Raw genomic sequence first — 17,362 nt, 5'->3', positions numbered from 1 at the left:
AAATCCCATGTCGACCATAAGCCAGAGTGTACATGTGTACCTGGTATCACTGTATCTTTGCCATTTATTTTAACACTGTATTTTGCAGTTACAGTATAGTAGAGAGGAATACGTTTTCTATTGTCTTGCAACTCATTAGCCTGGCAAATCACTCAGATCTAATTCTGTGCCTTCCTTTAACTGTCCCTTTAAATTTTTTCATTACAATAGCAGATTTTTCCAGCCTGGAAATTAGCTTCCCTTTATTTGTTGGGGTTGCTCATAATCAAGAATTTTATCAAGATCACAGAAAGCCGCTGCTGATTTAGAATGAACTCTTAGAAAACTTTAGCTCTAACAGATGAACTAAGTGTAGGTTACATTGAATCTATCCTGATCCTGATCTCATTTACACCAATGTAAATTGGAGTAATTTTAACTAAAGTTAACAGAGGGGGAAATTTAGTCCCAGATTAGAATATTTAATATTCAGACAATATATTATTTACCAAAGTTTGGGGGATTAATTAGAGGCTAATAACTAAAATATCTAACTGCAGATATTTTTTCAAACTACAAACCCCAAAATCTGGGCTAGTCTTAGTAAAACTCTATTTTACATTAAATGTTAGGTACAGTCCTCCTGTTCACTAAAATCAACTGCAATTCTGTCATATAAAAGCCTGTATTGTTAGAACAGCTACATTAACTAAAGCATCTTTATAGAGACTGAGTCATAGAGAGTAGCAGGCTTCCCACTGGACTCTGACACCTCTCCCCAGAGACAGTGGGAGGCCATTTGTTTTGTTTTTTTTTTTATTTCAGGCCATAGCCATGGTATTGCTCTCCCTAGCTGACAGAGTCTCAAGCGACTGACTGATGTGTATTTTGATCTAGCTGGGTACAGGATGATGAGGAAAGGTGCTGGCAGAGAATGTCTAACTGGACATGCCACAGAAGACATTTCCCACTTGGTACCTCTGCAGCTAAGGAGCTCAGGAAGCCAAAGTTCTTCTGGGGACCAACAGCCTTAAAGGCTAAGTCTGGCTGATCAGGCCTTACTAAGCATATAAGAATATTCCACCAATCAGATCACTCAGCTGGTGGAACCTGACAGTATCTCTGTTTGGAAAAAAAGAGGTTAGTTTGAGCTAGAGAACCACTAATGGATCATTTCTGTCACCAATAAAAAAAAGTAAAAATATTGTGTGTGTTTTATTTTCAAAACTTCAAACAACAAAATAACATTTTAGAGCATATTAATAACTGCAGCCAGCTGTGGACTCCACAACCTGCTCCATTTCTACAACTGGAGGGGAGACAAAACCCACAGATCTGAGGTGGGGGAAGTGTTTTAAGGGAGGAGTAGTTTTATCTCACCTCCACAGAAACCCTTCCAATGATATTCTATGCTGTTGCAGAACCCCCGAGCGAATCTAAGAGGGAAAAATATGAAAGCTGGCCCCATTCCCCTGGACTGAAACCCACCACCAAACTATTGTAAATTAATGACAACCAGTTCACATTAGTTTGCACCATTTTCCCCCACTACAGACTGGAATCTCTCTGGAGAAGAGAGAACCTATGGAAGCATCACTCCTGCAGTGGGCATGCTCTCAACTCGGGTCTTGTGCACTCTCCTCATGGAATGTCAATGTAAAGAGTTAAAAAGATGTCATTAGGTGCATTAGCAGAGATGTTTGGGTGTCATTTAAAATATGCATTTTGCCCAGTTTGCAGTTTATTAGTTTTTATAATAAGTACTACTAAGGCAGGGATGGTTAGAAACCTTCTTATTTCCAGCCTGGTTTTGTTCATGGCCAGTTTATGCCTATTTGTTCCTGTGCCAACATTGTCCTTTAGCTTAAAAGGTTTACCCACTGATCTATGTATAGAGAGCAATCATATCCCCCTAAGCCTTCTTTTTGCTGGGCTAAACAAGCCAAGTTCTTCCAGCCTTTCCTCATAAGATAGGACATCCATTCCCCTCTGCAGCTGTTCCAGTTTGAATTCATCTTTCTTGAAAATGGGTGACCAGAACTGTAAAGAGTATTCCAGATGTGGTCTTGCCACTGCCTTATACAATGGCATTAACACTTCTTTACCTTTACTAGAAATGCCTCACCTGATACATCCTAGGATGACATTGGTGGCTCATCGTCATCCTGTGATCCACCAACTCACCCACATCTCTCTCCTCGTCTGTTGCTTCCAACTGATGAGCCCCCAGTTTGTAGCAGAAATTCTTGTTATCAGACCCTAAGTGTATGATCTTACACTTTGTACTATTGAATTTCATTTCATTTCTGTCATTTCAGTCTACAAAGTCATCCACATCTTCCTGTATAATATTCTTAACCTAATCTGTATTGACGATGCAGCCTAATCAGATAGGTCCCAAGACCAATCTTTCAGGAATTGCACTTGTAACCTCCCTCCAATCCAATCGTTCATCTTTTAGCACAACCCATTGCCTTCTCCCTTTTGGCCAGGTCCTTATCGACTTTACAATTATTGTACTAATCCCCATCTTCTTTAATTTAATGTGTGTCATTTGTGTGTGTGTGTTCTACAGTGTGGCCAACCTCAATCTTTCAAAACCAGGCTCCCCAAAATCATGAGTTAAAAATCACGAGATTTTGAAAAATAATAAATGTGGAGTTCTTTACATTCTACTGCTGGATGTGGGGCCTTCAGGGTTCACATTTTCCAGGTTTTTCCAACCATTAAGGCTAGAAATGTTTTTCGTAATGAAAACTGAGATTATGAGATCACCTGACTCCAGGAGCTGGGGCTTGTAGGAAAAAACACCAAATATGTGTGAGATTTGTGATAAATCACAAGAGCTGGCAATACGGTTTCTCTGGGCTTGTTCTGAGCCTATGGCTGTTGGGTGTGAGAGGTTTCAAAACAGACTAGGTGATTATGAACTGTGGAGAGGGAAAGTAGGCAGTAGAGGGGTTCCCCAAGACACTTTATTTTCTGTTTTTACTTTGTTTAAAACTTTCCAGGAATTTATTAGCGTTTATTACAAAAATTTAAAAATGGGTGAAGATCAGTGCAAAAAACTAACTTCACACTTTTCTGGGTAAATATCTTGGTTAATGTTGGGGGACAGGCGGACAGAAAAAAATTTAAAATAGAGAAATGTAAGAGTACTTTCAACCGGGTTTGATTATCTGGGTTGCCCAGGTTACTGACCTGTCATTTCTCCTTCCAGAGCAGGGAGCCAAGTCCAGGGAGTTCTGGCATCTCTTTTTTTAGGACTTGAGCACTGATGTACATGTACATGCACATAGACATGTGTGTGTGTGTGTGTGTGTGTGTGTCTTCCACAACATTGCCTTACTTTAACAGATAGTCTAAGTGTAAATGTGAGGCTACCAGTAATTTATTAACATAAACACACCTACCTAATGTAATGTATTGGATTTTCTTAACACATGTATGTGTTTATGTATTTGAGTGGTCCAAAATTCATGTGAAAAATCAATAAAAAACAAATAGCATTTTAGCTTTTGTAAAACCCAGGAATTTTTCAGTAAAAAACAAAAATTAAGGGCCTGGCTTATCCCCATCCAAAGCGCTTCTCTGTGAGGTTCCAACCACATTGTCCCAGTTTTCCACTTTCAAAATATGATCAACCATCAGAAGAGGGCAGGTGGGAGAGGAGGCACCATACTACCCGCAGCCCCACAAACTATTTAGGGCACCAGTCACCACTGTTATTTTATTTTATTTGTGCATTTAAAACATAGCAACGCAAAGGACACACTATACCTTTATAAACAGTTGGAAAGCTATTCTACGGCAGTGGCTAGAACAACACTATTTTGCTTCCCGTCTAATATTTTTTCTCTGAGACCTCAGGGATAGACAGTCGTGAGGAAAATATAACCAAGCAATAATAATACTTAGCAGATTAGCTGTAACAGTAGGCAGTGGAAGCAGCAGACATTGAGTTCTGCTACATGATGGAGGAGTGTAGTCTCTTGTAACCCTGACCATGTCCTATGAGAGTGGCCAGGGAATAAAGAACAATCTCTTAAAAGCACTGCATGTCACACCTTTTATTACAGGGACATTTTCAAAACATTTTACAAACCATAACTTATTAAAACCTCTTGGGGTAGTCAGTATGGTCTCCATTTCAAGGATAGGGTAACTGGGGCAAAGGCTGAGAGGTTAAGTGATTTACCCATTCTAGGAACTCATTGTCCAAACTGGGATTAAACCTCAGGAGTTCCTGAGCCTGTGGCCAGATCATCAACCCCAATGAACATGTCCTTCTGGGAGGCTTTCCCTTCTTCCCTCATAGCCCCACACTACAGTGACCTGCCTTGCTGACAAGGTTGGATTCATGTAACTACCCTTTTCTTGGCCACAGCAGTCACTGCAGAGTAGAACACAGAGATGCCAGGTGCTCTCTCCCCAATCCCAGGTATAGGTTTTTCCATTTTTAAATTGAGAGGTTGGCAGGAGGGGTGGGGGAATACTACACTTTACCAAAATGGGAAGACAGCTCAGTATCACACAGACCTTAGCTATTTATGGTTAAAACACCATTTGTGATCAAATCATTCCAGCAGAAGGTTTACATTTTCATTCTGCATTTTTAAGTGTTAACAATAAGTATTTTAAAACTGAACTAAGAGTTAGCTGTTTTCTATAAAACAGACAAGCAAAGTGATGCATTTATTTAATGAGATAAGAAACCTTATTATTTTTATGAAATAGAAACAGTTTCAATACACTAATTAAATGGCCTGCTCCTGAAACATTTTTCTGTTGTTTATCTTAGCCTTTTACTGCTAATGGGATTAACAGCAAGGACAATGGACTGTGGCTTTGAATCTCAATGTTTCATTTTACTACAGGTTTAATTGCTCAGTTACTTAATATTGGTGGCATTTTGCATTTGACTGGTCTCTTAAATATTGCAACTCGTTCAGAAAAAAACTGAGTATTTATCTTCTTTACAGTTTAAATCTGCTTCCAAAAATAATTAGCTGGCATAACACTATACAAAGTTCTGCGGTAAGAGACCTGTCCACTAAATGTTTACATACTCTTTACACTCTGAGGGAAAATGGCAGCAATTTCAAATGAACTTTGATGTCTCCTCAATAAATCGTGATCACTCTATACAGATTTTTCATTTCAAAAAAGCTTTAGTACAAATTACTTGTGCTAGAGGAAAAGACCAAATTAATGATATTTCTCTTACCATTTCTTTGCATCAACATAGATTAGAAAGGGAAATGACTGGATGGAAACAAATAGTGCTTACTAATATAATATTAACACACCACCTCTACTGCTAGCAAAGTATAAAATCTAATCTAATCCCTATTTTATAGTATATCAAATCACCACGTGATTCATTATGATTTATGGTCTCTGTTTATAGCTCCAGTCCTTGCAAAGATAGAGGTGTAAAATTCACCAGCTCTTCGGGGATGGTCCTCTGGACCCTTACATCTTTCTGATCCTCACCTCCCGCTCCCCCCACCACCACCACTACTTTCTCTCTAACTAGCAGTCAAGTCAAAGTCGTTACCCTTCTGACTAAGGACTGTCAACTGCAGTTCCCAATCAGCCAGAATGGTTGCTGCTGAATGACATGAGGCAGTTCCTCTCCTCAGGGCTCAACGTGCTGCCTCCACAAAAATTCCAAGATCTAGTGATCCGTGGAGCAATAGATTGGACCCAAGAATGGGTCTCTCACCCAGCAGTGGAGAGCAACACTGCTAAACCATGCAACAGGCCCAATTCCAATAACTTTAAACCAAAATTTTATTTTTCTATTTATCTGGGAGCATGAAAATAAAAACACAGAATATCGAAGTGTGTAATTTCATTTTCAAACATCGTTGTGTCTGCTGCTCAAAGCAAAGGATTGAGTTCTATTGCTCGATCTGCCACTGACTTACTGTGTGACCTTGGATGCGTCATGTACCCTCTCCATTCCTCACTCTACCCATTGACAAAATGGGTATAACATCATTCAAGTCCTATAATTCTATGATCATCTATTTTATAAGGCGTTTGGGAGGCTAATTATTGTTTATAAAGTGCTTGGAGATCCTTGAATAAAAGGCGCTATGTAAATACAAAGTGTCACCATCAAGTTTTTCACTTCACAGGAATGTTAATTTTTAACAATAGTTCATTTTCAGGAAAACTATTTTCCCCAAAAAGTATTTGGAACATTTGCTAAACAAAGGCTAACGCCATCTCTTTTCTCCTAAGCTTTTACAGGACACAAATGCCAAGCTGTGCAAAATATTTGTCCAGCAGTGGCATCTGTTCTGGATCCTTGGCAGACTCTTCAGGCATTTGTGCTGGTGACTTTAGAGTTGGCTGGAGGTCTATCATGTGGAATAGCTCCAAGCTGGCTGTCTGGGCTGCCTTTTATTCCAGAGTACCCTTTGCTTCTAAATCACTTTTCATTTTACAGACAGCACTCATTTTTAGCCACTTGTAAGTAAGGGATAAAAGGCACAGGCTGTTGGCTGAGTATGTAATATGCTGGTTTTCTTTTATTTAGCATGTACACCAGCCTTTTTTGTGTAAATAAAGCCATTAGTGACTTTTTATTTCTTGTTCCTCTATTAACGACCCAGTATCCAATGTTCTACTTTTTTTCCAAATCTGTTTCCTGAGAGTGTATTTTGTAGTTCACTGTTGTCTTCTTGCTAGCAACACTGTAAACACCGGCACCTGCTTCATGATCTATGAGTGTAGCTTTTTATTATTACGAACGCTATCAGCAAGCATGCTGAGATACACTATGTTAAGTAAGTGTTAGGAACAAATGACATCCCCTTGAAAAATGAGGCCTCTATTCTGTAGCTCAGTCAGTAGTCTCTTCCATGTTTGTGAACTCCAGGCCAGGACTTGACCCTGTGTAGTGTCACTAGGCAGTCCACAGCTATTTTAACTCAGTGGGTGTGGGAGATAGACTGGAAAAGCCATAAGATCTGTCTGTGTCCAGCAGACCCAATGAAAAATCCTCTTTATACTTATAATGACCCAGTTCTGTCTCTTCTCTGCCATGAGACACTCCGTATAGTCCAGAGTTAAAACTGGAGGAATCCAACACTAAGATGTCCTCAAAGAAATGAAACTGAAATTAGAGAAGAAGCACAAGTGACCATAGCAGCCTCCACTTTCTCCAACTCCCAGCTATTAGCTGTTCCAAAGCCGCAGGCCCCAAGTAAAGGGGGGGAAATGGGTACACTTTACCAGAGTCTGGTCCAACAACGGACCCAGCCAGAAAGCCCAACACCATGAGAAAAAAAATTCTGGCTGAATTGTGGATGTTTGAGTTTGATTTAATGTTATACATCTCAGGGAGTATGTTTGCACCTATACATCTATTCGGTGTCCAGATCTCGCGTGATCTTGCAAGATTTACCTGAGCCAATCAGAAGCAATGTTAAAACAGAAGCAACATTCCAAACAGTGAGCTAGTCCTCAAGGGTACCTAGATGGCTGAGACAATATCCCAGGGACAGGGAACAGTATTTTCAGGGTGCCTAGAGAGCATCTGTCACTTGTGTATCATTAATATGTGCACCATACTGCCATGTTTGGCTATCATTACAAATCAGGCAGCCAGAAATGTAAAGAGCTTAAAGAAAGAGAAAGGAAAGAAGCCGAAAGACGCCAGTCAATCCTCCAATATTTCCAGATAGACAAGGCCTCTCAACAGCCTGGCTCAAACAATGCACAAACTAAGGAACTGGATAAACAAAAACCACAAGGTGACAGTGATTTCAATATAAAGACTGTGGAAATTGAAGAAAAGCAGCCAGATGAATCATGTGATTCCAATCTAATGACTTTCAAAGACAGTCAAGTAATATTACCACCAGACTAGAGGAAGATTTGCAAGAAGCAGGAGAGAGAAATGCTACACTACTTACTAAGTCATGCTTTTTACAAGATCCAGTATTGTGGCCTAAACACATAACAGATTCTCTTTATCAAAAAATTGTTCTATCTGGTGCTCCGAATTTTGAACCAATGCAGAAGCTAGTGAAGTCTATCCCAAAAGCTGTTGACAGTCATAGTTTTCCTGCATTTCTTCTCAAACGCAGGACTTTCAGCAACAGAGAAAAGATTCTAAGAGACTGGCTTCAAGTCTACTTTTGGAATAGAACTTGATCACTTATCTTACTTAATGAGATTTACAACAAAAAACTACAACTAATTTTCAGATGTGAAACTAATGTTATGAGTTTGCCCTGGGTCCAGTGAAATGTTGCTTGGGGGGCCTGCAGTGCAGCCCCTTGGGTAGTTGTGTATATTACTTACAGAATTCTTAGTAATATATGCAAAACACAGTATGCTCAATTCTGACCTCTAATGCACCCAAATAACTCCCGTTGACTATTAGGCAAGACAAGGTAGGCATTGACCAGTAAATATTTGACCAATCTTGTGCATGAAAAATTTTCACACATACATATTGTGTGCACAAATCATACATCTGCATGTGTAAACAGGAATCTGGTTACACAAAATGAAGCACTGTGCATTTCAGTAACAACTGTCCAGGCAATTAGCTATTTTGCTTGTGTAAATTTGCATTCACAAAAAGCAAATTTTGCAAGTGCAACTTATGAGCCAACTTTTGAACATTTTACTTTGTTATTTATACCTTAAGTTTTCCCTCTACTGAATGTTATATTATTTGTAAATCTTTGATAATATTTAAATTAAAATGATCCTCTTTTTGTCTTAAAAATATTTTTTTATTCCAAAGCACCCATTGCTTCCATTTTATCATCCTTCTGATACACAACTGGTGGCACATACATGCTTACTTTCTTCTTCCCTATGTATAACTGTCTCTTCCTTCAGCCCCAGTGTATACTAACTCCTTCCCTCCCAGTGTCTCCTTCTCCCATTCATCATCATCTTCTCCCACATCCCATTCCATGATGTTTCCCATGCTTGCCTCTTCCCATATGCACAGTATTTATTCAACATCCCATTGTCTTCACCTTCACCCTCGTGCATACAATGCTTTTTTCCCCATGCTCCATGAAATAAAACCTGGCCCTATTGAAGTCAATGGCAAAACTCCCATTGACTTCAGTGAGGCCAAGGTTTCTCCCCAGGGCAACACTTAGATTCTGATCCTGCATATGCTTACCTTTACACAATGAGCAGTCCCACTGAAGTCACAGGACTACTCATATTGCACAAAATAAAGTACCTGCTTAAATCTTTGAGGAATCAGGGCCTTCAGCTGTACTTTCCTTGTTAGGCATCCTAATAATCACTGAGGAACACACACTGTACGTATGGTTATAAAGCTTACCACAATATATGATATAACCCCAGCAGATGATACAGTTTCGCATAAAGTACCATAGACAATACGCGAAAACAAAGTCAAACTTCCTACAGTTTTTCTATTGACCACTTTTATAGTTAAACTTAATATGTAACTTTTAATTAAAACTACTTAAGAAAAAAACAAAGACAAAAAAATGCTTGAATTTCCCCTACATTATTTTCAGGAAGTTAAAAATAAGACACATGAAATACTGGGGCCAAATTCCATCTTTAGATACATTGTCACAATCCCCACTGAGAGCTATGCAAAGGTTTGATTATAAAAGTTCTTATACAAAATGAGATATTTTTAAAATTTTTCAAAGTTTTAAAACATTTTAAAGATGTTTTTAAAATGAAAACTTTATTATAGCTGACACAGGCAAACGAAAATGCCCCTGACCATAAGGCAGCAGTAGGGACTTAATAAGTCCCACAATAATGAAACTGTATCAGAACATCAGCTCTAATCCATGAAAGAATCTGTAATGAAATTCTGATAACAAAAAGCATATTGTGGTAATTTCTGTCCATCAACAAGCCCCTTAATCTTACAAATTGATTAAAATGCCAAAGAGAGATGGGATGAAACTAGATCTAGTGCTAAGATTTAAAAGACTTACGGCAGCCTCTCTCATCTGTTCCATCAGTGCAGTCTTTAACTCGATCACACGTGTAACCATTCGGGATGCATTGTCCATTTGAACATGTGAATTGCTGACTTGAGCATGTCCTCCCCGCTGCAAGAAACAGTTAATTTAGATTTTCACCAATGAGGGACCTACATGCATCAAAGTACTTCTCCTCTTCCCTTTTTTATTACTGAGTCCATCTCATGAAGTATACAATCTTTTATTACTTGACCTCTTTGTCTCAGGCAGAAATAAAAAAGTCACTTGCCAACCAGTGGGTAGGCCACACAACCATAATGCATTTCCTAATGCACAGTCACTGCTCCAACCCATGCCAGGGCTTCGAAGCACTTAATCTGATAGTCATGGATCACGTGGCCCCATCTCCAATTTTTCCTCCATGCTGGGGGCTGGTTTGTCCTCTGCCCAACACAATAGGTTTCCAAGTCCTGACTGAGGTCTCAGGACACTACTGTTACCTAAATAAATAAGTGGAACCAGCCACAGCTGGCCCAAAGTCATTCCGCCAGGTACTGCAAGATAGTTCAGGATGGCCAAAGTGGCATGCAATCTCAAGCCTATCTACCATTGCCTACATGCAAGGAAAGTGGAGCATGATCTTGCCTTTAGTCAGTAGACCATGCTCTCTTGTGGCTGTGATGCCTTTAGCTGATATGCTAACTTGTTCCCTCCCCCCCCCCATGCTCTGGAAAGTGCTGTATGGAATGCTGGTCTACTCTTGTACAGAGACTCTCTATGCCTTCTTCCCTTCTCTATGCCTTCTTCTAGTGCTCATATCACGGGCTCTGCTGTTAGGGCACTAACCCAGTTAGAAAAGTGAGAAAGTAAAACAAACTTCTCTTCATTCCAATTGTGTGCGCCTGTCAGAATAGCGCTCATGGACAAAAAAATTTCACGCATTCTAGGAAGGAGCAATACAAAAGTGCCTTAAATTAATTAGCATCAATGCATATTCCCAGAGGTGGCTTCAAAGCAGAAGCAGCAGGATTTTATTGTGCAATCATTGAGGGGCACTTTCAAAACTGTTCACAATTAATGGGCACACATAGAACGAAGGCAAGTTACAGTGACCCAGTTCAAATCTTGACTTAAAGCCGTCATTGGATTTTGACCTTATTATCTACTCTGTCCTTAGTAGATATATAACTAACTAGTGGCTGCATCACGTACGCAAAGGAGAATGGGGCAAAAGACAGCCCAGCTTTATTCCCCTCTGCAGCAGAGATAGAAATGAAATTTTAAGACTATGTGCCTGGTCTGTGATCCAAATTCTGATCTAAGTTACACTCATGAAAATCCACCAAAGTCAGTGGGGTTTAACGGCTGTTACTGAGCAGAATTTGGCTTACTAACTGTAGGGATATTTAGATAGTTTGAATAAAATATCAAATCTTAGGATCAAAACCAATCTGTGCAAGAAGAAAAGTAAATAAGCCCCATCCTACTCAATCAGAAGTCATTTGTTTTCTAATGATATACCAAAAATGGGTTATAGCTATTGTTTGGAATACAATACAATACAAAGATTGGAGGACGTGTTGTGATTGGCTCAGTCTTAACTGATGAAGGGCTGACAGTCTACGCAGCTATTGTTTGGACCCCCCACATCCCACATACTACCAAATGCTAATGATCTGAAGGCAAAATTTGGCCTAATGTGCAGCAGCCAAATCACTCAAATCACTGTGTTTGTTTCTATGGCATAAGAAAGAAAGGGAACATTAAATATTTTGTTCAGAAATGCCAATCCATGCATGATTAATACAAAAAGTATCATCAAAATATTTCCTTTTCAAACTGAAATATTAACAGGACTTATGTACTAGCTTTAAGCTATCTAAGTGATAATGTAACATAAGACTATTAGCCAATGTCAGGACTTTTTGGGATCTGAATATAAGGAATAACAGCGCTGTTCATTATAGAGTGTAAGATTGCAGTGTCTGTCTAGTATCTCATTGAAGAGCTTCACCAGATATGGCATTAGAATCTCTCTAAAGGTTTATTTAACGTCCCTTCATTACTCTTCTCTACTTAGAGATTTACTTATTTTTCCTTTAATAGATTCCAAACCTTTTCCAGGGAGAAATGTATAGTTTCTTTTTTTATAAGAGAGATCACTCTGATAAAAAGTTGCTATGCTTCCACTAGCCTGGTTTATTTGTTTGTGTGTGTGTGTGTGCGCGCACACGCATGCGCTTTACGTAATCAATACGTTCACCTACAAATGGTTTGCACTTTCATGATGCTGGTATAATGTTCTGACGGAAGTACTTACGGCATTGTTGATGCTCATCTGAGCCATCTTCACAGTCCTCCTCGTCATCACAAACCCATGACTGTGGAATACACTCTCCATCGGTCTGACACTGAAATTGATTTCCCTCACAGGTAGGTTGTGCTAGTAAAAACAAGCAAATCATTTGTTATTTCACAATGTTTATTCAGGAGAGTGTGCTTCACTTGCATGAACTAAACACCTGAGACACCTGTAGTCAAAAGAATAGAAATGAAACGTTCTACCCTGGGATTACAGTTCTTGGACAAGACCTAAAACTTTTGAGCTAAAGGGAGAGGCCTCTTCCAAATTAAGCACATGATTTTCATTAGTGGATTCATGATGCACAGGTGAGCTTAGAATAGTTTAAGTTCTACTGTCCCTGCTCTTTTGATTACTATTAAAAAAAGAGAAAGGACAAAAAAAAAAAAAACAGTGAGCACAAAGAGAGACAAAATAAACGTTTGAACCTAACTCTGGAACAGTTTGCCTCGCCTAGTTAATACTCATCTTGTGATTCACTAGCACAACACCATCCAGTTTGATTTGTGCACGGCCTCTCTGTTTAATGACCCTTCTCCCTGAGATCATGTCTTCAGACTTTGCCAGTTCACAAGCATTGCAAACCAACCCAGCAACAGCCTGAGCCCATGGGATGAGATTTAGGGATTACCCAACTATGTAAAGAAGCCATTTAAAGAAGTGATGTGACGCTGTATTGCAGCTTCATAGATGAAAAATGCATAATTAAATTAGATGCAAGGAAATGGTTTAGCTGCATATCATAAATATTATTTTGGATTCCTGTTTCAGGAACAAAAATGAATATTGAGTTTCATTTTAAAAACATATTTGTGTTCTGTTGATTTAAAATCTGTGTAGGTACTTATATGGCCCCATCATTATACTATGTGAGTAGAATTAAAAAACAAGATAAGCCAATTAAACAAAACTGAAATTCATTTTCACCCCCTCATCTTTTATTTTTATGTCCAAATGTAAGAAGATGAAAACAAAAACAACTTCACTTATTTAAGCAAATACACTAGGAGTGCAATTCTGGTCTGACTGAAGTTAATGGAAGTTTTGCTCAGTAGTTTGTTCAATAGCACCATGGCTCCTGTCTCAGAGGTAATCATTCAGACTTAAATATTTCAGTGACATGGCCAGTTGATTCAGAATGGCGATTACTTCTAATGCAAGATATTCTTCATCCAAAACACCCTTGGCTTTGCACTTGGCTGACCTATTAATCAGAAAATCAGCCAGTCTGGCTGCAGGAACTACCCCCAATTACTGCAGGGCTCAAGCTGAGAAGAGCCAATCCAATGTGGGAGGAAACAATGTAAATTAGCCTTTTCACTGCAAATCAATTCAAGGACAAAACCTGGCCTAACTGTAGCATAGACTACCTACCACAAAGGGTTCCGAAACCTAGAAGAGTGCTGGCAGATGGCAAAACACAGATGGGTTTCTGAAAATAGGGAATCGTTTCTTCCTGTTTGTAACATTTTTTACAAACATTTCAAAAATCGCCATAGTGATTCAACTGAAATCGGTCAAGAGTCACAGAACCGTTTTTCATACATGATACAGTGAACCAATTAAATGTGTATGATGCCCTCTCGTGAACTCGAGTGGCCATGAATACCAAAGGTTGTATCCATGCTGAAGACTGTCTGTATGTGTGCACCGTTCAGGTTCATTGCAGTAATATCAATTAGCCGTCTACGCATGCTTAGAGTCCACAGACATCAGAAGAGATGTCCTTATTAGACATAGGCCATGGATATTGGAGGGAAGTGCAGCAAGTGACCTGAATCTCTTTCTAAGGATGAGTTGGAAATTTGGCAATATTCTAATATCCATAGAACCGTTACTACAGAACTCAAGAAAAATGAGTCTTAATTAGATTCCAAAGCCATTGCCCACCAAACCAGGAGTTTTACACCATCTTTGTTCTCTCTCTCTAAGAATTAACAGACTCCTCATCATGGCATGGTGCACCATGAGCATCGTGGTAGCTGAGAATTCTGAATACTGTAAAAAAGTGGAAATGCTTTGAATTAACACAGTGAATATTCCACTTACGACAGCCAGCTTCATCCGTATCATCTGAACAGTCCCTTGCTCCATCGCACCTCCACTCTGCAGGAATACAACGGCCATTTCCACAGCGGAACTGCCCACTCTCACACCCTGCAACCAAACAGCAAACCAAGAAGCTTGGTTATAGTATCACATCAGAACTGATATGGGAGATTGTTACCATCAACAATTCAGGGACACATTGAGAACAATCATTTTAAACACACTTTTTCAGATAAAACAGTGGGCCAAATTCCACACTCAGTTACACCCAGGCAAGCCCACTGTATTTCAGTAAGGTTGCCCTGATGTACGAGAGAGCAGAATTTGACCCAACATTCAAGTGTAATAACTCTTAATATAGAAGGCTGTTCCTGTCTAGCCTGTTGTACAGTCTCCTTCAATAGTCTACTTTAAGTCAAAGGGGTAAAAGAAAAAAAGCCAAGAAAAGGTTTGCCAGGTATGGAAGCCTATTAAGACAAAAAATGTCCATTTTCATTTCATGGACTCAGATTATACAGACTTAAATGAAGGAGGAAAATGGCTTTCCACATCATTTCTGGAGGCTAAACATTAGTCCCCCCACCTGCACCCCCCACCTCCTTGTAGTTCCTAAGTATTTAAGAAAAATACAAAAGAAAAAAAAAGAAACACACACCTCAGAGTTAATCCATTTAGCTGCAGTGGAAATCTCATTTTGCCAGCCCTATATTGGTATCTGGTTTCAAAACTTGGATACAGATTTTTTTTTTAAATAAAAACATAATATATAAAGTCCACCTCTGTGAGGTATACGGAAATATATCGCCAGTTAACATCTTAGTAGCTTTTTTAAAACAAGAATCTGAGCTTCAAAACTTTCTGACTGATGAAAATCTGACCTGCTGTCAATCAGACTCTAAAAGCCACCACCCTATTTGCTATGTCTGTGGATTGAAGACCTGATCAGACAGTTCTTGCTCCCATGTGTAAAAGAATAAAATACACTGTTCATAGCCACTAGGGGAAACATGATCTAAATCATAGGGGAGAGAAGGTGAACATTTAGCCAATCTTCTGGTCCCCAAAACTGAGAAGTTGTAACTCATAATTAGGTTCACAAAGTTCTGTTTCACATAGCCTCAGTCAGCACCCTGAAGCAAGGATTACTGAAAGAACAGAGTTTGTAGCAAAGATCAACTCTTAGAACAACTAAGAAAAAGCAATTTCCTGTTTTAATTAATAATCAAGTGATGAAATTACCATTCAATTATTCCAAGTGACTTGTCCAAAGGAGATAACTTTAGTAAATATAAAGCACAGACACCTACTCTTGAATTCACAATGACATAAATAAACAATGTGTTACCCTAACTTTCATGTAAAACCAGACATACCAATAAGGTCACATAAGCACAGTTAAGTGATGTATTCCTAAAGGATATAAGCAAGCTACTTTATGCAAGGAATGTTGAAATCTGATTGTCTGGTAGTGACATCCTGATTTATAATGTATCCTGCAAATGGTCAAAAATTGCACTCAGATGAATGGTGGTACCGAGTGGTACAGGAGTATGTACACCCAAATACCTTCTATAGACTAATGTATGATGGTGGTTGGTGGTGCAGGTCTGGGGTTGGTGGTGCAGGTCTCTTATCAACTACCTTTAAAACACAACAACCTCCCTTGCAAAAATGCCCTGAAAGAATGTACAAGTTCATCCTGGAATCCCAGACCCTCTCACTAAATTCTGCCTTACAAGACAACATTTCAATGTGAGACTTTAAGGGCCTTTTTAAAGTTTAACTGTTAAACACAGCATATATTAAACAATGTATCAATTAGAACTATTATTGGAAGTAAAACAATCTGTTTCTACATTTATTGCATCAGTAGCATCCAAGAACACAAGAATCCTAATAGCACCTGACTGAAAAAGAAATTACAATCTAGAGTTTAATCAACATCCAAAGGGTTTCAGGTTTCTAAGTGGGAAAAGTAGATGCTTAAAAACAAACAGCGTGGAAAATAATTTCATTGTACATTATATCATTAGTTTCAAATAATTAACCAGTAAATGTTAAGCATTGTCTATAATACTAATATTTTCTTTTTCCTTTCTTCTACTAAGTTATTAAACATATCCTTATGGTGACATAAAATGAGATAACACTGGTTACACTTTTTGGAAAGCATTATAAATACAGCAGACTTCATAGAATATAAAAAAATGTAATTGAATGTTAACGGAGTATTTGCAAACCAACCAGTTCTTTTATACTCTGTAATACTTTTAAAAATTATAGTTCAAGTCACTCAGAACTACATACAGTAAGTACTGTACCAATGCCCATTTATACAATTCATCAGCAGACCTATTATAATTAATTTAATTATGGTATTAGTCTTTTCAAATGTAATCGTCCATGCTTGCTTATTTCTCCTTGAAGGCTAGGGTTCTGAAATAACTTTTCAAAAAAGCAAAACAAACTGATGCTTCACATATCATTGCTTTGCATCCTCTTAGTACAAAAGTACTAGTACATTAGATAGTACAAAATGATTGTTTATTTAATAAAAAGGCAGAGGGATCTGGTTGAAAATAAATTACGGGTAATAAAGAGGTAACAGTGATCTGCAGGTTCAAAGACATTTCTCACCAAGGTTTTAAAAGGTATGTTGGTTTTTTAAACTGTGATCAAAAGAAATTCTGGTCATCAAAAGGAGGAAGTATGCAGAGTACACACAATTATTGTATCCATTGCTAGAAATGTCCACCATCCAAAAAAAAATTAACAGTAAAATGACTGATTAAATCAATACAAATAATTTCAGAAATAACTCCAAGTGACAACCCATAGAAACATGGCCCTTGATTCAACATAGAAATTGACATCATCTACTAAAACCAGCTTCCGCAGGCTTTATAATAGTTTGTGTTCAAGGGCTGAACTGATGTAAGAGGCAGTTATACTTGTTAAACTAAAGAATTAATTTGGGAGCATATTCTGGAACCATTACTCACAATGAATA

At 38.5% G+C, this 17,362-nt stretch overlaps 1 protein-coding gene across 3 annotated transcripts in view; it reads right to left on the bottom strand.

The window, feature by feature from the left end:
* Window positions 1–17,362, bottom strand: part of LRP2 (LDL receptor related protein 2) — a 175,712-nt gene that overhangs the window by 139,978 nt on the left and 18,372 nt on the right. For all 3 annotated transcript variants that reach the window (XM_054043686.1, XM_054043688.1, XM_054043687.1), the window contains exons 2-4: window positions 14,353–14,460; window positions 12,262–12,384; window positions 9,954–10,070 (exon numbers count right to left, since the gene is read on the bottom strand). In XM_054043686.1, the coding sequence (XP_053899661.1) occupies window positions 9,954–10,070; window positions 12,262–12,384; window positions 14,353–14,460 (348 nt within the window). The remainder of the gene's footprint in view (window positions 1–9,953; window positions 10,071–12,261; window positions 12,385–14,352; window positions 14,461–17,362) is intronic.

Source organism: Malaclemys terrapin, chromosome 11, assembly GCF_027887155.1.
Source record: "Malaclemys terrapin pileata isolate rMalTer1 chromosome 11, rMalTer1.hap1, whole genome shotgun sequence".
NCBI lineage: Eukaryota > Metazoa > Chordata > Testudines > Emydidae > Malaclemys > Malaclemys terrapin.
The sequence above is the reverse complement of the archived record's forward strand: the minus strand, read 5'-3'. Positions and strand labels throughout refer to the sequence as shown.